Source organism: Lissotriton vulgaris, chromosome 10, assembly GCF_964263255.1.
Source record: "Lissotriton vulgaris chromosome 10, aLisVul1.2, whole genome shotgun sequence".
Taxonomy (NCBI): Eukaryota; Metazoa; Chordata; class Amphibia; order Caudata; family Salamandridae; genus Lissotriton; species Lissotriton vulgaris.
Window position 1 is genome coordinate 47,934,100 of NC_141698.1, and position 24,345 is coordinate 47,958,444.

General features: G+C 43.4%; 1 protein-coding gene across 1 annotated transcript in view; it reads right to left on the minus strand.

Moving 5' to 3' along the window:
* Nucleotides 1-24,345, minus strand: part of LOC147684573 (metalloproteinase inhibitor 4-like) — a 55,727-nt gene that overhangs the window by 9,418 nt on the left and 21,964 nt on the right. Inside the window, exon 5 of the mRNA XM_086940416.1 lies at nt 19,485-19,606. Coding sequence (XP_086796542.1) covers nt 19,485-19,606 — 122 coding nt within the window. The remainder of the gene's footprint in view (nt 1-19,484; nt 19,607-24,345) is intronic.

The window sequence follows — 24,345 nt, forward strand, 5'->3', positions numbered from 1 at the left end:
TCGAATCCCAGAACTTATGTGACTCCATCACATATTTCTTTCATGACAAAATTGCTAAAATATATGCCAACTTTCCGGTCACTGATATCAACAAGGACTGTACAAATACTAATTTGAATAATCCTTCGATTTCTGCTAGAGGGGCCCTAAACCAGTTTAATCACATCTCACTCGCTGAGGCAAGCAAACTACTGCAAACAGCTAAATCTCTGGATCACCATCGGACTTATGCCCACCCAGTGTGATGGCTCTCATTTCTCCAACTTGTGCCCCTATGGTACAACGCATCTTCAATGCTTCCATTTCGACTGGCCAAATTCCGAGCGTCTGGAAAGAGGCCTCTGTGCGGCCCATCCTGAAAAAGCCATCGGCAGATCCCCAGGAGTTAAGCAACTATAGGCCAATATCCCTATTACCTCTACTGGGGAAACTACTAGAGTCCAAAATAAATATCCAACTCAGTCAGTACCTGGAAGCCAACGATTTGCTTGACCCTTCCCAGTCGGGTTTCCGACCTGGTTTTAGCACAGAGACAGCAACGTTGGCGGTTACGGACTCGCTGAGACGCATCATCGGTGCCGGAGGATCTTCGATCTTGATCCTCTTAGATCTCTCCGCAGCCTTTGACACAATATCCCACCAGAGGCTTGCGAAGAAACTGGGTGAATGCGGCATCGGGGGTGTAGCCCTACAGTGACTGAGAAACTTCTTAATGGATAGATGGCAATCTACTACACTTGGACCATTTGTCTCAAAAAACACATTTTTGCTGGACAAGGGGGTGCCGCAGGGCTCCTGTCTCAGCCCCACCCTTTTTAATATTTATCTGACCCCCCTGCCAAGCGAATTCAATCTTTTGGCTTCGAGATAGTCTCGTACGCCGATTATACGCAGTTACTGTTTCCAATAGGCAAAAACATCAGTGATGAGCAACAACGTTTCTTGGGTGGTATGCTGGCAATTGCAAATTGGATGAAGGAACAGTGTCTACAGCTCAACCCAGGAAAAACAGAGCTAATGCTGTTAGGAAACGATCCACATCTCCGGACGCCAGACTGGTGGCCATCCCAATTGGGTGAGGCACCAAAACCGGCCTCTTCTGTAAAAAGCCTGGGAATCCAGCTGGATGTCAAGCTTAAGATGAAGGATAACGTGAAAATCATCACAGGAGTATGTTACTACAATCTGCGCTTATCACGCAGAATCATCCCTTACCTACCATTGGAGCATCGTAGAACGGTAGTACAGGCAATGATAGGGAGCAGGATGGATTATAGTAATGCCCTGCTGGCGGAGGTAGGAGTCACCACTCTGACAAAACTACAGGTGTTACCGAACACCGCTGCCAGAATGGTTTTGAACTGTCCCCCCGGAACTCCATCCCCTGCTCAGACATTTACACTGGCTACCGATACAAAAGCGGTCCATGTTTAAAATATGCTGCTTCTCCTTTAAAGCGCCTAATGGAGAGGGACCATCCTACCTTCAGAACAAACTCTCCAAATATTCAAATGAATATAACTTAAGATCCAATGCCCTGGCACTCCTGAAGATCCCTCACATTCGGCTTACCCGCACAGGTGGCAGAGCCTTTTCGTTTATTGCTCCTAAATACTGGAACTCATTACCAATAGCCCTGCGAAATTCCAGCACCTACCTGTCCTTCAGAAAGCAATTAAAAACATGGCTGTTTTTAAAGCCCCTGTATAAAAGTGTCCCTTCTTCATCTTTTGGTTCTCTGATTCCCCTTGACACAATTGAGGGTCTCTGTACTTGATTATATGCAATGCCTCATAATTTTGTCGGAAGGGGATTTTGTTAATCTGTAAGAACTCCACTGTATTCACTACTTGTTTTTCTTTTTCTTTATTGCGTTAAGCATTTAACAAACACGAGTAGCCCCTTCAAATATATCACGGTACACTAACACGTGACTCCTGTCACGCTGCATATCACGTAGCGCGTAGTTCAGTAATGGAGAACTCTCAAGCATTTTTGATCCCGTAACAGACCCTGGGTTAAGCACTCTGTTGCAGAAAGTAAGTTTGCGCATAAGCAAACATTTTGAAAGTTTGGCGATTCTGTCTGACTGCGTTCACTCTTAACACTGAGTTGAATACGAGTGCATATCCGGTTGGAACCAGTACGCGTAAATGAATATGGCTATGTGTATAATTTCATTATTCTTAGAAGACGGGTACCCATCAAAGCTGATTAACTAAATGAGCGTTGTTTGGAACCATGAATACCACTGGGGCACTTTTTTAGCTTATGTGTGTACATAGGACCGCGGTCTCTGGTAACTTTGGTTGAAACGCAAGTTATTCCATTGATCAGTCGAATTTGGCATGAGGTATTGGTTGTGAATAATTTTGGGATGTGAGCACTTTTCATAAACACGGGCATTATACATTTTTATATCGCAAAATAAATGAGATGGACCACCGCGCATTGATTTCTCTATTGTCACTTTACGAACATTAGGCACCTTTTTTGTAGTACTGTATGTTATATGCTAGCAATTGGAATCTTCATTATCATTTGTCAGTATTACATTGAATACGAGTATATCTTATGTTTATCAAGAAAGAAGGACTGATTAGCATCTTGCGTTATTTCATTTTCAGACCCCTGAAGAAGGGTCCATGGAGTGACCCGAAATGCATTGGGTTGTCAAATCTATGGATGATATATAATTGGAAATTCAAATATTGTCCGTTGGATTGAACCATTTGAAGTAAAAATCGATTTCTTTCTGAAAATAAAGAAGTGATGAAGCATTGAAAATAAATGGCTTACAATTTTGTTTATTGAAGATTTGGCATCACAAAATAGTGATAAGGAACCCCAGAGGTTTCCATAAAAAAAGTGGTCACATTCATAGGGGAAGGGCTTGCCTGACCGGACCATGATTGTAGTACTTTTGGCACCTTGACGTAGTGTAACGAATGGAGCAGCACCAGATGAACATTGTATAGAAGATGAATTGTTTATTATTTCAGTGTGCACAGAGAACCATTAATATATGTAGATGTGAGGAGGGCAGGGGTCGGTGGCGGCCCCTAAGAGTATGCCTTTCATGGTCGAGGCGTTGTCTTCAGCCGTGACCGGCGTCCAGGTGGAGATGGTGGGCTGGCTGGTATGTTGTGTGGGCGGGGGGTTGACTGCGGCGTCAGGTGGATGGTCGACAAAGTTGTCGTAGAGGTTTTTGATCTTGAGGTGGAAGTAGGTCTTGGGACAGGGTGATGTCTGTGGCTTCGCTGCGAGGGTTGGTGAATTCCTGAATGACACTGAAGAGTTCCTTGGAGTTGGTGGAGTTGGCAAGGATTTTGTTGTGGATAAAGTGGTTATGATTTGGGAGTGGTAGTCAATCATGGCTTCCTTATAGATGATGTGGTTTTCGGGTGTCTTGGTGTTTTTCCATTTCTTCTCCAGGCATCTGCATGTGCATCTGATTTCTTGGAGATCGGTGGTGCACCATGCAGCTTTCCTGGGGCGCTGTTTGTCGGGGTTGCGTAGTGGGGTGAGCTCATCTGCACAGGTGGAGATCCAAGTGTGGAGTTCTCTGGCTGTGACGTTGGCGTCAGATGCCCAGGTGTGGTTGTCTCGGGTGAGGGTGGAGTTGAGTTGCTCGTTGATGACGTTGCTCCAGTTCCTTCTCCCTCCACTCTCTCTGCCTTCACCTCCTCCTTGACCTCACACCAATACCTGGCCTCTAATACCACTTCCTACCCTTTCCCCAATGTTCTTTCCCTTTCACGTGCTCCCCTCCCGCACTCTCTCTATGCATGCGCCCTCTCACACTCGACCCCTCACCTGGCCTCCCACCCTCCACCCCTTCCAATGCACGCCCCACTTTGCACTGCCCTCCACTCCCTATTCTCTGTATCACTCCCATCTCCACTCCACTGGAACTCTAACTCTACTGGACACAGTTTCCAATTTGTATAGATCTTTGTGTTATTTTCCTCCAAGCCCAGTCCCTTCTCCCTGTTTCCACTCCTAGCCCCCTCCTACCCTCCTCTCCCACTACCCCTCCCCTTTTCAGCCTCTCTCTCTCTCTCTCTCTCTCTCTCTCCCTCTATCAGACTTCACTTCCTCCCTCTAGTCCCCCATCCCTAGTCTCCCCTCGCCCCATTCCTTGATCCATCCTCCTTGCCACAACCTTGTCTCTGCTCCTCCACAAATCCACGTCTTTACCCCGACCTCCCCCCTTCTTCGTATAACTTCAGCTCTTTCCATTACTATCTTGCTCCAGCTCCACCATGTTTACTTCCACCTCTCTTTAACTCTCTCCATGCCATCTTTCACACTCAAGTTGGACAGCCCCCTGCTTTCCCGCCTTTCCTCAACCTTGCTCCATCCCTCCCCTCCGCTTGTTGATGCTACTCCCTGTTGGTTTCACATCTCTTCTTCTTCTCCTTCATACTCATCTCAGCCTTACACACTTTCAGTCCTTCTCTTAATTTTCCCTTTCCTCCTATTCATTCAATTTTTTTAAGCGTTGCTTTTGTTACTATGTAAAGATAGTTCACAGTGCTAGTAGGCTCTATAAAACAGTGGAATAAATACTAAGAAAGATTGGATTATGATTAGCATGGAGAGCAGGATCAAGCTTCTGTGGTTTAAGAATTGGAATTATTATAGCATGAGTAAATGATTGAGGAAATAGGCTGGATGACAAAGGTTAGCAGAAAACAGAAATAGGGCAACCACAGGAAATAGATTTATAGAGTATAATAGGGAGGGGAGGGGATAGTGAGAGGGTTCTGCAGTAGCATTTACACACTTTGGTGAGCAAAACAGATTAGATTCAGTGAAAGTTGTGAGGATAGAGGCCAGGGAAAACTAAGTAAAGCTGAAGTTGTGAATGGGGGGGATTGAGCACAAAGTAACACTCTCAGACGTACAATAGGAGACTAGAGAAAGCAACGCATTTCAGTGGAGATTGAATCTAGGTGATTGAAAGGATAAAAGGTTTTATAGGACAGCATGTTTGTGGTGGGAGAAGTTACTATGCAATCTGAAGCTGCCTTTATAGACTCAGTAAAAATACTTTTTTCCCTAGGACATTTGGTAATGTCTTCTTAAATTGTGTGGATGTATTTTTGATCTGGCTAGACATCAAAACTGTTTGCTAGATATTTTTTCAGTTTTTTGAAAAAAAAATATATATAATGGGTTTTGTCTGAGTAAAAGTTTCTCACTTCATGCTAATAGGTGTTTGGTGTGCTTATTAGGGGTGGTTGATAAATTCTGCTCAGCCGTCAGAGTTGGCGGAGTGTGGCCCCCGCCGCAGTATGCCTGTAACATAGAGTTCTGTTAAAACTCCACAAACCGCCATGTGGAATAATTTTGTCTTGAGAGCAGACCCCCAACGTTAAGTTGGCAAGCGAGAATTTGCATCTCCTAGTGCAATTTGAATACACTAGAATGGAACTCAGTGAGATTTTTGGCAATGGGGTGGTGGCAGATGTTTGCACTGAGAAAGGTGCCACTCGAATAGAAAATCTACTCGAGCCGCACCAAAGAAGCTGCGTCCTCTGGCACGTAGTTTGATGCAGCTCGTGCTAATTTTGCAGCATGGAACAAGCCTCACTTGCTGCCGAAACTCCGCACCTTCGAGGTCGGTCTTTTTCCGTCATTGCTGCTAAATTGTGGGACTCATTTCTAGCCACATTGCATGAATTGCATGATCACCTATGTTTTTGCAAGGAGTTAAAAAACTTGGCTCTACTCACAACAGATACTTATCACTGTTTCTTTTGAAGGTCCTTTGCCTAGTGCTAGGACACCTATATGGTTTTTAGATTGCTCTAAGAATCTGGTAACATAACATAACCACGCCTCTTTTAAACAACACTCTGTGAAATTGGGTTGTTGATTGCGAGGGGTGTTAACCCTGCTCAAGCAACAGTCACAATCCCTGTCAAGGTGAACCACAAAAGTGACTATATGATCTATGCATAACTCTTTGTTTGCTTGGCACAAAAGCAGTCAGGCCTAACTTGGAGGCAATGTGTAAATTATTTATGCAGCACACCAACAGCAATAACGCGAAAACAGCATCACAAGAAAAAAATCCCACACCAATTTAGACAAATAGAGTATATTTTAATAATGTATTTGATGCCAAAATGCCAAAAATCCATTCAGTAGAACTGGAGTGATTAAGTTTTGAAGTTCAAGGGAAAGAATAGCACTTAAAAGATCAAAGAGCCAACATGGACATCTAATCGCAAGAGACCAGAGCAAAATAAAAAAAAATGCGTCCAACTGAGATGGAGTGCTGGTCGGACACAGGAAGTGGATTGGGCCCGGTCAGCACTTACCTTCGAACTCAGAAGAAATTTCTAAAAAAATTGTCTAAGAAGGTAAAGATACATGAGATAAGGCTGCAGGCAGTGTCTGAGAAGGAGGCATCATTGGGATGCCGCTGGACAAAGTCACAGTGAAGATATGTACTGATATGACTTAGTCTCCTTTTTGGAATTTGAAAATCTCCAGCAGGACGAAGTGGCAAGCTGCAGCTGCGAGGATTCCACAAGTTCAAGTATCCCTTCAGTGTTGTACAGATGAACAGGATTTGCTGCTGTGGAGAAGAACATAGTGGGAGCTGCGCAAAGAAAGGCAGACAAGCAATGCACCTTGGGTAGATTGAGGAGCAGGCAGGTTCCAGTCTCCTATCGGTCCACAAAGCACCTTTTTGGCTAATATAAGTCCCCAATTTTAGATTTTGGTTATCTGGGTATGTTTAGCACCACTCCCATGGGGTTAGGGCTGGAGAGCAACCACTTGTGAAGTCCTTTGTGTGAAGACAGGGTGCAGCCTATTGAACAGCCAGTAGGGCTGTGTCCAGCCCTGCCCTACCCCCATCCTGGCAGTGATGGTCCATTAAGACACACCTGAGGTGAGTTGTTTGAAAAGAAAAAGAAATCCCTGGTCTTTTGAAAAAAAATATTAATGGATAAAAGATTTACTGATCATCTTAAAAAATAGGTAACAGAGTTCTTTGATAACAATAGATACAGCGCTTCCTGGAATACAGTGTGGGATACATTTAAGGCTGCACTAAGGGGGGAAACAATAAGTTACTTTGCAAGACTTAGGAAAAATGACCGAGAGCAAGTTGATAATTTAATGTTGAAACTAGGGAGAGCAGAGGAGCAACATGTGAAGGATATTGCGACGGGGAAAGATTGCGCAGAGAGCTTAAAAGTTTTAATGGTTGTGAAAGCTGACCTACAGAAAGAAATAACACAGAAGGCAATTAGGGAGTTTCAATCGTCAAGATCTAAGAGATAAGAGACTGGGGAACAGGCAGGTAGGGCCTTAGCCCTCAGACTAAGGCAAGCGAAGGCAAAATCCACTATTACTCACATTGAAGAAGCAGGCATAGAGTACACGGATGAGAAGGATATTCTTAGAGTATTTGAAAACTTCTATCAAAGGTTGTATGAATACGAAAAGCCTGGAAGTATTGAAGGAGAAAAAATGTGTGATAGAGGCCCTAAATTAGATAGAATATGTAAGGAGGATTTAGATAGGGATATCACAATGAATGAGGTCCTTGCTGCACTTTGGGGGCTAGCCTCAGGGAAGGCTTCTGGACCAGATGGTATACCTTTGGAAGTCTTTAAAACAATAGAGGATGAGAGTTAAACCTCATACTAACTATTGGTGGTTGAATGATAGAGATCATAGTTGGGTTGGTAATGTAGGTAAGAAAAAGGAAGTTGAAGGATTCATGAGTGATGGGAAGGAAGTAGTTGCCAATGAGTCTGAAGAGAATTTGGTGAATGAACCCATTCGAGAAGAGCATCAAGATGAACCTGAATGGTCATCCAATGTAAAAACTGCATGTGGAAGAGTTGCTAAGAAACCCAAATTATTTAATGAAATCTTATGCAATTGATTTTTGCTTTATGTTTTGTTTGGTCTGTTGTTACACTCGTTGTCATCTTTTCTTACTTTATTATTTCTCCACATTGATTCAGAAATTCTTGTAAAAAATAAAAGGGATTGTGTAGTATATGTGTAATTAATATTCAGAATATAATTAACATGTTGAATCCTCTTATTGTTCTTTGTTCTTTGTTCTAAAGTTCTGTGCTTTTATGGGCTTGGAGTAGAATGTTATGGTAGATACTGCTAAGCTGAGGCCACACTTGTACTATGTTTAGGTTGATAATAAAGGAAGATAATTATAATTATGCCAAGAATGTGGATTTATTCTGAAGACATTACTACACTTACCTATTTAAAAATGTCAGCCAAGTTGGACTGTACAGATATCAACGACTGGCAGAAATCTCAACACACAACCTACTCTAGCATTGACTCACAAGACCAATATTGAAACCAACATCTTGCCCTGCCGTCTTCAGCCCGGGCCTTTGAGCTTGTTGGAATGGTGAACACAATGTCAATGATTAACTAAATGTGTGCAGGCCAAACAACATCAATACCAATAAACGCAATAGCAACATATGCCATACCGTGTCCCCACATGACCATGCCAGTACCCTTCAATGCAATGTTCATTTAAGTCATAATCTTTACCTGCACAGTAGCGCTAAAACCATCAATGACGAAATCAATGTATGTCATAATCAATACTCAAATGACAATACTGTTGCTAGTAATAACAATGCCGATGTAGGTTACGACTTAAGAAAACATAACTGTATCCAAACCTGTAAGAACAATGTCAATGTATGCTATGACAACCGTGTGCATAATGCCAAGGATGGCGATAAAATGATGCTAGTGACTGTCATATTATTTTCAGGAGTTCCAATGAACTCATATCATGCTTATACTAAACAGTTACTGGGCACACATGTAAGGTCAATAGTACAGATACTACAGTATTTAACACATAAGAATTTGGTCGACACCAGTTGAGTGAAAGATACCTTGTTTTATGTAGATTTCTTTCTTTTTTTCAAAACATATAACGCCAGCCGACACGTGTTTTGTCAACAGGAAAGATCCTGTGACTCTTCAGGGCTGCAAGGGCGTGAAGTAAATCTAAGAACCGGTGATAATTCCAACCCGGTAAACGGGTAAAATTGGGGCCGTCGTGCGGGACACATGTTTTGTCAACAGGAAAGATCCTGTGACTCTTCAGGGCTGTAAAGTTTACAATATACATTAAGCACACATTAGTACAGATTGGATCAAACAATAAAAACCTAAAAAGGACAACAAAACAATACATGAAAAGGAAAAGAAACAGTTGCCTGTTAATGAAAATCACTGGAAAAAGCAGGATCCCCGGAGGTCTATGCAAAAACTTAAAAACACATAATAAAATCTTATGTGTGATCTATTCATTGGTGGGGAGGAGGTGACGAGACTATGTTTGCCTAGTAATGGGTCCCAAGGGGATGAGTGCAGGCATCACCCATAGGCTAAATGCCAAAAGCATAATGGCTGCGGAGTATGTATCAGAAACTTCCAAATATCAATAAAAGGGATAGCTAGTTGGTGGGAGACCGAGTCCTAGAAACTAAATCAAGCCTAAACACACAATTAATCAAAAGTAAGTCACGCGGTGTTCATATCCCCTAGTAGTGGGTGTGGGACCGATGCCGTGATTGAGGTGATCACTTGTGTCAGCAATGGTAGGCAAATGGTCAGAAATAGCGGGCCAACACGCGGTATAGAGCATTACATACGAAGAAGCAATGTGCGGTAATGGTAAGAGAAAATGATTTCCAACAAGGTGCAGCAACTTCAAAAACCATGTGACTGTCATGCCTGGAGCCGAATGCGTCTTGTAGCAAGTATATACTAAATAAATACAGGGATATTTAATTAATGATGTGACAGAACTAGAACGAGAGACATTTCTTGTGACTGAAAAACATTAGTATTATGAAAATTGCGTGAATCGGGAATGGATAGAAACATTTTAAAATTAGAACCAAAGACATGATATTGACTATGATTAAAACGAGATCCTGTTAGCACGAGTGATCCCAAAAACAACTTCAGGTGTGTGAGCATGCGAAGTGAAGATTAACGGTGAAGGTGCGGGTCGTGGAAAATAACAAAGAGAAAATCGAGAGAGAAATACCTGTAAGGGCGTAAAGTAAATCTGGAGGGAGAAAAAACATAGAGGCGGCGGAGGCCGGTGTCAGGTTAAACAAGAGGTCATGTAGAATGAGAAAAAGATACTGAAATGCAAGGGTACGTGGAGATCGCAAAAAACTCCGGGACGGAACTCACCTAAGAACCAGTGAAAATTCCAAACTGGTAAACAGGTAAAATTGGGGCCGTCGGTGCGGTGGGGCTGGGTGTAGATGTAGTAACAAACGGGTACGTCTGTGTACACAGTAACCTGTAAGAATAGGGTACGAGAGGAGCATAAGGAGGAGGGAGTACTATGGGGCACTGGTGAAAGGAATGGTGCGCGATCTGGCTGGTGGATCCCTTACCCGGGGTAATCAGTTTGCGTCAAGGATCGTCTCCATTATGATGTCGGGAGAGGCCTAGGGGAAGTTGCTCACCAGTAGAAGTACTCTGGCGTAGGGCAGCGTAAGAATGCGTGACGTAGGTCGGAAGTGACGAATGTGGAGAAAACAGGGGGGACTAGAGCGCTAACCAGGTGTGTGGGTAAACGGCGGTAGGAACTGTAGGGTAGTGCGCAGAAGGTACAAAACAGAAGAGGGACTGTGAAAATAGTATGACGGAACAGGATCAAGTTTGGACATGTATGAGCTTAACACTATCATATTTCATAGTGGTAATAGTGCAGTGTAAGAACACAAAATCCAAACCATGGCAAGTATAAAGTCAGCAGCAACAAAATTGACACATACAGCATAAAGTATACCAGTTAATTATGGTTATCCAAATTTGACGGAAATGTGCCAGCCAGAAGTTTGGTGGATGTCAATAAGTGGTAGGCCATTCTAATGGCAGCATAGATCGTATAATACAAGTTGCTCTTGGGTACAGAGGTGAGATAATATTCTCAGCATATATGAATCTAGAACAGGAGCGAAGGAGACAGGTTTATACAAATAGGAAAACCAATTGGAAATTCCGAGACCAAAGGAAACCCACTGTACACTAAGTGGGTTGTTGAAAGGTGAGCTACGTAGAGTCACCGCATAGGTTATTCAAGAGCGAGAGCGAGGGAGACAAGTTATATCCACAAGTTAGGGTCTTGCGCTGATGTTGGGGCATAGGGATTTGTCTGCTAGTAGCACTTTCCAATGTCTATTGATATTATTTCTGATTACCGGACTGAGTTCATTGTAATCCGCAATAAGTATAGTTTGAGAGTTGTCCGCCACTGCTTTATGTTTAGTTTGTAATGTGCCACTGCGTTCAAGTGTGTTGATGTGTTTAACTGCTCTGTTGATGGTTCTATTATTGTACCCCCGCTTTTGAAATCGGTGTTTCATGTCATTAACACATTTGTTGAACTCAGCGTTTTCGCTGCAGTTTCTGCGGGCTCTGACTAATTCGCCGTAGGGAATTGTGTCAATTTGGTGTTTGGGATGGGAACTGTCTGCTCATAATATGGCATTACATGATGTCCCTGTGCGGAAAAGCTTACTCTGGAGGGTGTTATTGGTGACATATAGTTCTAAGTCCAAAAAGGTGACTTTTTGTGAACTGTAGTTACATGTGAACTTCATGTCCATGTCAATGGTATTTAAATGTTTGAAAAATGACTGTAGTTCATTTTGTGATCTTGACCAGAAAAGTAGACAGTCGTCAATATAACGACCCCAGTAGACTATTGAGTCTACCCATTGTGCGCCTCATGTGCCCCAGATCCATGTGGCTTCAAGTGTGCCCATGTATAGGTTCGCGAGAGAGGGGGAAAACCTCGAGCCCATGGCCACCCCCTTAGTTTGTTTATACCATTTCTGGTCGTACATAAATTAGTTATTCTTCAGGATAGTGTCCATCATGTTGACAATCATGTTGGTGTGTTGCCACAAATTAGCTTTTTATCAAACAACATTGGTCCCCAACATTGAAAAATTTCAGCAAAAAATAAAATATAGACGGAGTCAATCTATATTTTTAGAAAGGCATGTCCAGCCGGACAGTGGTCTTTCAGAGTTTTTACTCAGGATTCATGTATTCAAATCACATAACAATACCTTCCAACAATCAACCAGTGTGGACCACAAGCCTGTGTCCAGTACCAACAGGGCAGGTACAAAGGGTTGATATAGACAGCAAAGAAGGGCTTTGTAATGCGAAATCAGGTTACTCTATTAACAATACAGATGTACAGAGTATTTCAACCATGCACTTGGCATCCAATAGTAATCAAAATTCGGTTTCAGTGCATACAAAGTCGACGGCGTTTCGGACCCCTAATTAGTCTCAGGGTCCATCATCAGGACAGATACAATGAAAAGCCTTAAAGCAATTAAGCCTCTAAATGCCTAAAGGGGGGAGAGAAGAAATTTTCACATTAAGTACAGGAATAGCATTAACAAAGTAAAGAGCTTGATAGGGAACCAGTGACTTCAGTGTGACCAGTGAGCGCAGCACTAGTCAATCCTATCACGTGACCTACGGTGGTTGGTGCATGAATACTCTAAAATCAGGACCTAGTGAACAGCCAAAATGCTGTGAGGAGGGCGGAGGTTAAGTCAGCACGATAGTGAAAGTTGTGAGGTAACACGAAAGTGAATGTGCCCAGTGAGGCGGAAAAATGCGGTCGAGCCCGTCGTGACTCAATTGGGGGAATATATCGTAATAAGTGAGTGACAGATGGTCTAAAACGGAATACGTGATGTTATCCGTGGTGGTTGGTAAAGTGTCGGCGGTGGAAGTAAAATCGGCACACAAGCTTACCGGAGCGCCTCATGGTGTAGAGGCTTGTCCCTCGGTAACAGAATAAATAAACGTTCACCCTGGACCGGCGAAGGAAGAGAATGAAAGTATTAACGCGGTCAGCGTATAGGGATTGAAAACAATTACCGCGGCCAGCGTGTGGGTGTATAACTTACCCCAATCGGGTGGCGGGAGCCGCGGAAAAAAATGGAACCCGTCGGCAGCCAGGAACCTGGGAATAAGGAGGGAATTACTAACGTGCATCAAAAAAGCGATCAGCACGGGTGGCGAGGGAGACGGGGATCCGCTTACTGGGTTAGTCGGTTGAAGGTTCAATTTCCTGGCGTGCTCAGAGCAGAATGGCTCAGCCGGCAATATAATAGCTCATGATTGGTCCAAGGGGAGGGGATAAAAATAGATGACGGACTCCCATAGGCGCCATCTTGGGGCAGTGAGGGAGTGATGGTGTAAGTGGTGACGTGAAGGGACAGTGACATGCTTGAAAGGCATATTAACAGTGAGGTTAAAATACCTATTTACAGCAGACTTCAAACAGCCCGAGTTCTAAATAAGTGACAAACTTGACAGAAAGCATATAGACAGTGCAGTTAAAATGCATATTTACAACAGAATACACGTCTGACTACAGGGAGCACCTAGTTCTAAATAAGAGCAGTCCATTCATCTTGAAGGTTAAGTCCAGAGTTAAGACTATCGGTCTTCAAAATCCATTTAAGTTCCTCTCTGTTCAAGAGGCGAGTGAGATCACCGCCCCTGGGTGGAATGATGATTTGTGAGATAACAGTCCAGCGGATATCATTCTCCGAGTGTCCCTTTTCCAAAAAATGTTCAACCAAAGGGGCGTTGGGTGTTTTACACCTGATGCGGCTACGATGTTGAGAGATCCTCAGCTTGACCTTCTGCTTAGTTTGGCCCACGTATATCAGGTTACAAGGGCAGAAAATGGCATACACAATGTTCCGACTATTACAGTTGGTAAATGTTTTATGTGCACTTCTTACATTGTTAAACACAAATTCCTTGCCATCAATAGAAAAATCACACACAACGCACGAACCACACCGAGAGTGTCCAAGGAGTGGGGGTAATTGCCAGTGATCATTAAGAGTTACATTTCTAGTAGATGGTAATGCTGCCCTCACCAATTGGTCCTTAAGATTTTTATTCTTCTTAAAGGCAAACAGGGGGGTGTCCCAATTCAGTACCCCTGAGTTTAAAATGTGCCAGTTCTTTTTTACACATTTCTTAACCTGGTTGGAAACTGGGGAGTAGGTAGTAACACATACCAATTTTTCAGTTGGTTGCTTGGGTTTAGGCTCAAGGAGGGTTTTGCGTGGACAGTACCAGGCTCTTTAAAAGAGGCCTCTGTCGGGATTTATAGAGGTGTACAAAGACACAACGTCTAGTGTTGGCATTGTCATCCCTGATTGCCTTTGAATGTCATTAAGGATGCTGAGGATGTGTTTAGTGTCTTGAATACACGATGGAAGGTTTTTCACAAGGGGATTCAAGCAAAGGTCGACATATGCAGCTAGTTTTTCGGTTGGTCCGCCTATGCCCGAGACTATGGGTCTACCGGGAGGGAAGGGCAATCGTTTGTGGATTTTGGGTAGTGTGTATAACCATGGTGAGGTGGGTTTGTCAACTTTAAGGTATTGTGCTTCCTCATCATTGAGTAAGCCTACCGTGTGCCATTCCCTCAGTTGGTTGTTAATGAGGTGAGTGACTCGATCGGTAGGATTGTCTTTGATGTTAGCGTAACAGGTCTGGTCATTGAGTTGGGACATGATCTCATTGTGGTAATCTTCCCTGTTCATGATGACCACGTTTCCGCCTTTGTCGGCCTCTAGTAATATTATGTCTTTGTCTGAGGCAAGAGTTTTGCGTGCCAAGCGTTCGTTTCTAGAGAGATTGTCCCTGTTCTTAAAATGATATTTGTATGATTTAATTTTGTGTTGCTCAATGTCCTCTAGGACTAGACTATGAAAAGTATCTATAGGATTGCCCGCCGGTAGGTTGAGAGTCCATCTGGATTTATGTTTGAGATTGCTAGCTATTGTGTCATCTCCATCTATGTCTAGATCCTGAAGTAAATGTTCAGGTGTGTAGGGGTAGTCCTCTGCCTCATCCAGGGTCAACAGTAAGTGGGTGGCTTTGATTTCTTTTATGGATTGTATAGTTTGTGTAGGAAAGGTGCTAGGGGGAACCATTGTGGAGGTATCGGTGGGGTTATTTGCAAAGTGTTTCTTAAGTTTAAGGCGGCGGACAAATTTGTACAGGTCTATTTTGGTTCTACAGGGGTCTTCTGCATCATGGGGGTTGAAATTGAGCCCTTTGCTAAGTAGGGTGACCATGTCTTGGGTAAGGGATTTGTTAGAGAGATTGACAACCTGTACTTCTTGAGAATCTGAGTCTATTTCCATGTGTCCCCTGATCTCAACTTTCTCTTGTATTTCTCTTTTCCCTGATCTTTTGCCTCTACGGGTTTTCTTTCTTGGGTGTTCTGTCTTTGGTGTGTCCTGTTTTCATGCCTGATTGTTCGAACCTTGAGTAAAAAATTGTTTGCCAAGTAATGGGTCCCAATGGGATGAGTGCAGGCATCACCCATAGGCTAAATGCCAAAAGCATAACGGCTGCAGAGTATGTATCAGAAATGTCCAAATATCAATAATAAGGATAGCTAGTCGGTGGGAGACCGAGTCCTAGAAACTAAATCAAGCCTAAACACACAATAAATCAAAAGTAAGTCATGCGGTGATCATATCCCCTAGTAGTGGGTGTGGGACCGATGCCGTGATTGAGGTGATCATTTGTGTCAGCAATGGTAGGCAAATGGTCAGAAATAGCGGGCCAACACGCGGTATAGAGCATTACATACGAAGAAGCAATGTGCGGTAATGGTAAGAGAAAATGATTTCCAACAAGGTGCAGCAACTTCAAAAACCATGTCACTGTCATGACTTGGCAAAAATAGTCTCGTCACCTCCTCCCTACCCGTGCATAGATCACACGTAAGATTTTTGCATAGACCTCCGGGGATATTGCTTTTTTCAGTGATTTTCATTAACTGGCAACTGTTTCTTTTTCCTTTTCATGTATGTTTTTTTGTCCTTTTCAGGTTTTTATTGTTTGATCCAATCTGTACTAATGTGTGCTTAATGTATATTGTAAACTTTACAGCCCTGAAGAGTCACAGGATCTTTCCTGTTGACAAAACATGTGTCCCGCACTGATGACCCAATTTTACCCGTTTACCGGGTTGGAACTATCACCGGTTCTTAGATTTACTTCACGCCCTTACAGCCCTGAAGAGTCACAGGATCTTTCCTGTTGACGAAACACGTGTCGGCTGGCATTATATGTTTTGAAAAAAAGAAAGAAAGAAAGAAATCTACATAAAACAACGTATCTTTCACTCAACCGGTGTCAACCAAATTCTTATATGTTAAATAATGTAGTGTCTGTACTATTGACCTTACAGGTGTGCCCAGTGACTGTTTAGTATATGTATTCTAGTGCCAAGGTCTTGACTTTGGCTCTTGTGTGAGGTTAGGATTTTTTCCTCAAATACTGGATGCACCGTGAGACATTTGACTACCCGACCATTCATCTACCCACCATAAACACTACTGTTAGAACGCCACCGTCCTGTTCTACCTCAAACCCTTCGCAGGCCTTCAAACTCATATCATGCTATTGGATTCAGCGATGGTGACCACATCATTCCAGAGTCATATATACCTCGTTAGACTAGTTCTATGACCCACATCCATACCTATCAAATACCAGATGCAGTCTCTCTAAACCTAAAAACAAACGTGCGCCCAGGGAAAATCCTGACCGATCCCACAGAGAGACAGCTCCACCTCAAACAGGTCCGACAAATTTGTCCCCAGTAGAACACGCTTGCCAGAGGGCTCATTTTTCCCAGAATACCACAAAGCTAGATACCACACGTAGATAGAAGTACCAACCAATCAGGAAATGAAATGCACACCACATGTAGCGATCACACGCTCCTCATGCCAGACATCTGGACACATACAGATAGGCCCACAACAGCTCTCCCTGAGGTTTGAGAGCCATCTGTGTCCTTATCAGATGCCAGTATTTGTTGATTTATGACTGAGATGCTTTTTTGGAATGTAGAAAATTGCTTTATTGTATCTCATGAACTTTATATAACAGTTGCCTGAACTTTGGAAACTGAGCATCCTGTCTAGGCTTTTCCGTCCGCAGCGTTTAATTAAACCGACTTGTTCCTGTTTTGCCAAACACCTCTTGCCTTTTCATGCATTTAAGGTAAACTCATATCCAAGCAACAAGCTAATATGGGTGGAACCGGCAGCTGTCAAATTCCAGGGATGAACTATTTACATACAGGTGCCTATAATATCTAACAGGTCAGTTCACAGAGCCAGGGAAGGGTCAAAATAGCATTTACAAAAGTTTACAGTGTCATCAGCACCAAGTAAAACATTTGAAGAAAAAATATTTGTGAAAGTCCTGCCAGAGTACATTACGATAAATGAAATAGTATTACTGATGTTCAAGCTCATGATTCTGCTAGAGAAGTTTTGTGAAGCATATAAACTTTTCACCTTTACGAAGTTCCAATTAGAACTTTACATGCCAAAATGTGTTTTTTTGAGATTCTTACTGCAAATTATTACACTGCACCTGAATTTTCCAGCTATGGCTAGGTTTTCTGTTTTTTTTTCTGTAAAAAGCAATGTTTATGTATTTTTGGGCTATTTTGTTAAAATATTTATCAGCGTTAGACATTGTATCAAGGACTGCGGTATAGCTGGTCTGAGTGGATAGTTTTTGGTAATCACTTTGCTATCCTCGCTGTCTAACAGAGATCAGCAGAGCAAAATGGCTGCTTCTCCCCACCGTTGATTTTTATCTGGGAGACCATTGAGTGTGTGTCCCCAAGTCCTAAGGATCTTGTGATCTGACCTATTGCTTGAATTTGAGGTGTAATATAAATGTATCATGATGTATTGCACTTATAGCAGTTAAGTCAAATAATGTACATAGAGAGGAAAAGCAGTCACTGCGAGTGTATGTGAGTGCCCGCAACAGCGTGCATGCGGATTTATATGAGTGTAAACAAATCAAAACAAAACAGTCAGCTATGAAACGAAGGACACACTGCGAAGGCTGCCATTTTGTTCTTGTTGCACATTCCAGCTTCCCGGCATATTGCTGATAAACTGAGGTCACAGAAGCACAACAGCGTTTTATGTTGGAAGTTAATGTTGTGATAAACAATGAAATCTGCTTGGGAGCTTTAGCAATATGGGTTGCCCTTGGGTTACTGCTAATTTTATAATTGATTAAAGAGCTGCTGAATTGTTGAAACTGCAAGCCAGCAAGACATCCTGGAGCTGGGAGAGGCTGGATTATTAATGCGAGACTCGAACACACATAGAAGTGGCACACACAGCTTGCAGCAGGGCATGCCCAACCCACCCCATCAAATTAACAGAGTTTGAATGTTGCATGCCTGGCAGAATGTCAGCGCTTTCGAAGGCACCCTAATAAGGACTGGAATACAATTATAGGAAGAATCTGCCATGTAATTAGTATAATTAGGAAATTGTGTGGTCCGTGAATTACAATTTCTGCACTACCCAAGACAGTCTTTATGGAATTACAAGGTTTTGTGTGTATCTTGAAGTTTTGTGCCAGCAGTGCAAATCTCTGAACACAACAGACTCACGCCAACAAGCTGCACCAATAAAGTGGGCAGATGATTACACATTGTGAAACATGTACCCGCAGGAAAGGAGAAACACAGAGCAGAGATGAAGAGTCAGACATCTGGCCAGTTGTAAGTGTGCCTCGAAGGTAGTGATCACACGTCCCCTGGAGCAGTAGGAAATATGTATGGCACCCGGTAACTTCGGTTACCCAGCCACTTGTAAAGAGGAGCATCATGATTGAAGAGGTAAACTGCCAATAACAGATAGCAGGACTGGAGTATTGTGCACCTAAGACATGATCCGCTTTCTTTGGCCCTGCCCCTCTTTCAACAGAGCTGATGATGTAACAGGCCAAGTAGGGCTTTTGTTGTCGCTTGAAGTCATAAATGATTCACAAGCCTCTCCTTCCAAGCCTTTTAGAAACAACAGTCGCCAAAAGAAACACATGCAGGCAGTTCAACAGAAATGTACACACCATATATTTTAAATGTCAGTTTCTATGCACTAAACGAACACAAATGAAAACCGCACACCTCGAGCTAAAAGTTAAACAAGCATTGGCCGTGCGGCCGTGAAAGTGATGCGGCCGTGTGGCAGTGAAAGTAAAAGTGATCGCGATCGTGGGCTGTAAGGATGCCTGCGAGCTATGCACTTAATGAGCCATGATGAGACAGGAAAGCCAGATGACATAACTGTGATCGTAACCGCATCTTTTAGGCCACACAAAAAGCTGTGGTGGCTTTTTGAAGGCCACTTACTAAAAGTCTTGCCAGAGGAGCGCATGCGCTGGCTCAGGTGAAACTTAAAAACAAATGACAGCGATGTGAAGCTCACTTATAATACAACTCTCACTGTATCCTGTTTGTAAAATTGAACCCTCACAGCCAGCCCCTTAGAGCTTATCTTCCTAGGATCCAAATCTGTAAATACACTCACCGTACAACTGCAGCCTTGTGCGTAGGCTCCACGGAGGCCCTTTGTCTGTTGCTCAGACACTTCATTCCATTTCTTGATGTAGTTGCAAAAGGTGAGATCCACACGGTTACCCCGGTTGCTACCTGTCAGTCATTAGCACAAAAAAATATTAGGGTTCCCATTACATTAGGTCATAGTAACTTCTGTTATTCACAACGCTTAGAAACAGCAGCTTAATATGAAAACGTAATAATAATAATAAGGATTTATAATCAATTTGAGGGTCTCAGGCTCTGGAACTGCTAAATATTTTTTTTAAATGAGGGGAAAGCAAGGAGAAGCCACACAAAAAACAACAAAAATATTTTAAAGGCCTCCTTAACTGTCTCACAGAGTCTTATAAGACCTCTGCACACAGAAGGGCATGAGGTCCGTCCCATGTGGTATTTGGTAGTTGTGTCACTCATGTTTTGATCAGCCAACTTTGATCAGACGTGAGACAGAATTTTGCCTCTCCAGTGGATTCTGTCATTTCATTCAATATAGGGAGGGGAGTGTCCTCTTTATTAAGTTTAGTAAGGCACACAGTATACATTGACAGCAATACCATTGCAGTAGACCACAATTACATTCAAAAGTGCTGGCGGCATACACAGATTCCTAAAAGATGGGTCTCTTAGTGAAAAACAAACAAGAAAGTGTATTAAGACCGTCAACTGAACAAGTCTCAGCGAATGAAGTGCCCAAGTTTACGCCACCTTCCCCCAAGTACACCCTAAAAAAACGATAAAATTAACATGCATGAGTGGAATTTCTGAAGTAGCCAATGATGCGTGGGGAGACCAGACCAGAAGGGTTGGAAAGGGTAGCCAGGCCAAGCCTGACCGAGTCACAGGGTTACCTCCTATCTCGTGGGGTCTCAGACTTGGAAGAGGTGGTGCGCCCTATTACTGATAGGACAGAAAAATAGCGGCAGGCCGTTTGATAGAAATCGCACCAAGGGTCCCTGCATATAGTAAACGTCTTTCAGAGTCTCTAGGAGGACATCAGCCAATCGCTCCATGGTTAGTCCCTGCCGGAGGCTGGCATGACACTGCGACAATGAGGGAGCATCAGTTTTCTTCCAGGCAGCTAGAGCCATCTGAGCTGCCCCCATGCCCAGCTATAAAATTGAGCGGTCCCCAGCTGTTTGTGCTTAAGGGATTAATCGCTTAGCCCCAGGAAAGCAAAGTTCAGAGTGTTTGGGAGAGGGTATCCCAAGACATCTTTCACTTGCACCAATATCTCAGACAAGTAGGGCTAGATCGCAAGCAATCCCACCAGATATGTTTAAAATTTCCAAGAAGGCCATAGTCCCTCCAGGCCTAGCTTCCATTATAATTCCAGGAAGAGCTGTGCGGGAGGGTGCTGATTAGGTCCCCGCCTGGCAATCTATAGATGCAGATTTTGTAATATTCAATGCCCGGCCAAGTCTCTGTGGGCAGGTGCATTTTATACAGGGCAGGGCCTCTGACTGAGGTATCATGGCGCTTCTCCTCCCATGACCACCACGTGGTCTGCACTCGCGACACTATGGCCTTTATTATAATCCCTTGGTCGCAAAGGGAATTAGTACACCCCTCCGCCACAATGTCCTCCTAAATGTTGTTCACCAACTATTAAACTTCTTGTGTGTAACTGTCAGTCCCTGATCAATTAGATTGTTGTTTTTGGCAAGCTTATAGTTTAATATGGGCCTCAGAGTTGGTAGCGGCCAACGGTATAGGCAGAGAGGCCCTCCCAGGGAAGAAGCCTGCAACCAGATCATTCTTGGTAACCAGATTGCTGACAAGAGTACAGTTTCACCACAGGACCGGTGGCCTAAAGGTGTTTAAGTGTTCACACGTAAGTCTCTGTCCGAGATGGCTGCCATTTTGAGGTCAGGCACCCGTGGTGTCAGTGGGTGGCCTGTGCCACCACTCCCCACCAAGCACCACTTACCACTGTATGGAGATGACAGTCTATCTGGACAGTCTATCAGGATTCTTGTGCGGCACTTCAGATCTGCCGATGATCACTCATGGGGCGACTATAGCAGTGACGTGGCCCAGGCAGAGATCATGCAGCTCCTCAACTCTGTGGGCCATCACAGGCAATCACAGGCAATCTCTGGCCCCTGTTCGCTGCCACACAGCAAATATTGTCTCTTATGCACTTTCGATTCCTCTGCATCTTCCACGTACCGGGAAATAGCCAAATTCAGTACATTAGCTCCAGAGTTCTCAGCTTTGAGAAGAATACAGCGGAGCCTTGGTAGATCATGTCCCAGTCCTTTTTTTTAACTGCATGTTGGGATCCAGTTGCACCACATGTCCAATGAAGCATCCATGAATTTCAGTTGAGATGGATTCCTACACTTGGTGCAGGTTTCTGAAGCAACTGAATGTGTTAGAACAACTGGTTGTGCGGGGTGTGGAAGCAAAGGTATTGGGAGCCTACCACTGCTGGTCCTGGCAATCAGTATCTCTTCTGGGTTTTGTGTTACAACCAGTGTGGTCAGCTTGCAAATCAGGGCACCTATAAAAGGGTGAAAAAGGAGCAGGTGTCACTAGCAACCCCTGCAACAGCCTTAATTTTCAGTCCACAGAGATTCATGATTCTCTGTAAAGTGCAGGCAGTCGGTGACCTTCAAAGTTGTGTATTGTGTGTAGTAAACCTCATGTGGAGGATACCTCTGACCAGTAGCTAATGGGATGAGTGAACCACTGAATGTTAAGGGTATTGAATAGTAATAATTTCCTATAATGTAATGACTACAGCTATTTTTTACATGTATGTCCGGATAACTCTTGTAAAACAAATGTTGGGTAGACACGCATGGGGCAACAGGATATTCAATAAGGAGCTTCTACTGAATCGAAGACAAGCAAAATTAATGGAGATACAATAGATTGCATGTGTCAAAATCTGCCTAACAAGTGCTTAACCCCAGTTGCCACTAAATATCCCATATAATCTATATGCCCATATGCTTTAGGGTCTATCATAAAAAAAAGAATATTATGTTCATCAACATATTAAGCTGCAATTGTAGAAGCTGCAACCAATTATGAATGATATAATAATACATTGATTGCAAGAATAGACAGAATTGGAGGATGTAAAGTGGACGGAGGTGTGAGGTGAGGGGGTGTCCCAAGAGAGTAGTCAGAAAAAAAGAAACTCCACTCCACTTCAAATAAAGGTACACCTGGTTAGCACTGGTTTTCTACCATCACCTCATGGGTTTTCATAAGCATTTTCATTCCTTTTTTCACTGTTATCATTGTTGCTTTTACTCCGACCACAGTCTGCACTGCCTTTTCAAGTGGGCTGCAGAATGTCCACCTCAAGGGCTGATCTTCTATCAAACCCTAGGAGCCTCTGTTGTTTGCTTATTTTTAGGCTGCAATCTCTGCACCAGTGGTTGGCATCTACACCCAGGCAGGGTGGGTGTCAATGAGGAGAGGCTGCAATAGTGTCTCGGAGTGGCTGCAAAAAATCGGAGGGTGTCCGGGGCGTACTGGCTTACACAGTGTGTGGTGTTATGATACACTTGCAAAAAGTTGTGAAGTGCCCACTCAGGGTCCCCACCTTGATCAATTCCTATCCGCAGTGATTTGTTAAGGGTGTGCATGTCTTTCACCCTCAGGAGTGGTCAGACTTCTTCAAGAGCCTTGATCACAACTTGGACCAAGCACCAACATCTACAGGTGTAAGTTTCTTCTTTAGGGGTAATATTTTCAGCCGTAATATAATAAATGACCCGTGAAGTGTGGAGTGGTGGCCCATGGACCATGTGGCCAATTTTTTTTAACTATGGGTCAGGAATTCTTTGGATAAAGATAACTGCAATTTGTTGAGGGCTGAGTGCCACAGGCCATCCACAGAAGGTAAGACTTGCACTACACCTGATTTAGACACTGAACTCATGAATTTCTTGTTCAAATTTGGAAAGGACCCCAGGAAGGTGATTGAGAAGTGCCTGAAGAAATGTCAGGATAAGTACCTGGAAATGCAGTGTCCTTTGATTGGCATACTTGATGACTGAGGAGGCCCGAAGCAAGAATACCAAGGTCAGCGTGGACCTTTTGAGAGGCAGGCCCCAGCACGCCATTTGCATGCTAGTGAACAAAAATGTGGGTCTGAATCATGGAAAGGAGAAAAGCAGCCCTGATAAAAATGAAACCCAAATCAGTGATTTGTCCAACAGAGAGGAAATAGGGGTTCAAAAGGGACCTCTCTGGGCGAATCTTGTTAAATGCTGCAGAAGTTTGTCTTCACCTTAACCACCTTTAGCAGGGCACAGACCAATATGAGACACATATTCGGCTCTGGGGCTGTTTTTTCGAAGGGCTGACAAGAGGGGGCTGGCTGTCAGCCATGGATCCCCTAGATCTCAATACTACTCCCAAGAGCCCAGAAACCATGGGAAACACAGTAGGCACTTCCGCTCGAACTCAAGTTTCTACGCTCAGAGAGGAAGAAATTCAAGATCCTGTGAAGGAAGATCAAGACCTCAAGGTGATGATCCCTAGGTGAACTTAAACTCCAAAGCTGGTTCTTCCCATTTAAAAGTTGGGCGTAGATTGAGATTCTTCACCCATTCTGGGGAACACCAATACAACAGAAACATCCTAGGGAGTTGGCCTTGGATGCAGAAAATATGGGACTGATAAACACAGAGGTGGCCCAGATGTTAGAAAAAGGGGCTTTGCTTCAAGTAGTAGAGTTGAAAGAGGTGGAAGGTTTTGTGAGTACAGCTTTTCATGTAAAAAAGGACAAAGGTTGGAGTCATACATTTAAGGGAGCTTAACAAGTTCCTGGTTTACAGACATTTCAAGATGGAAAGAATCCATCTGTT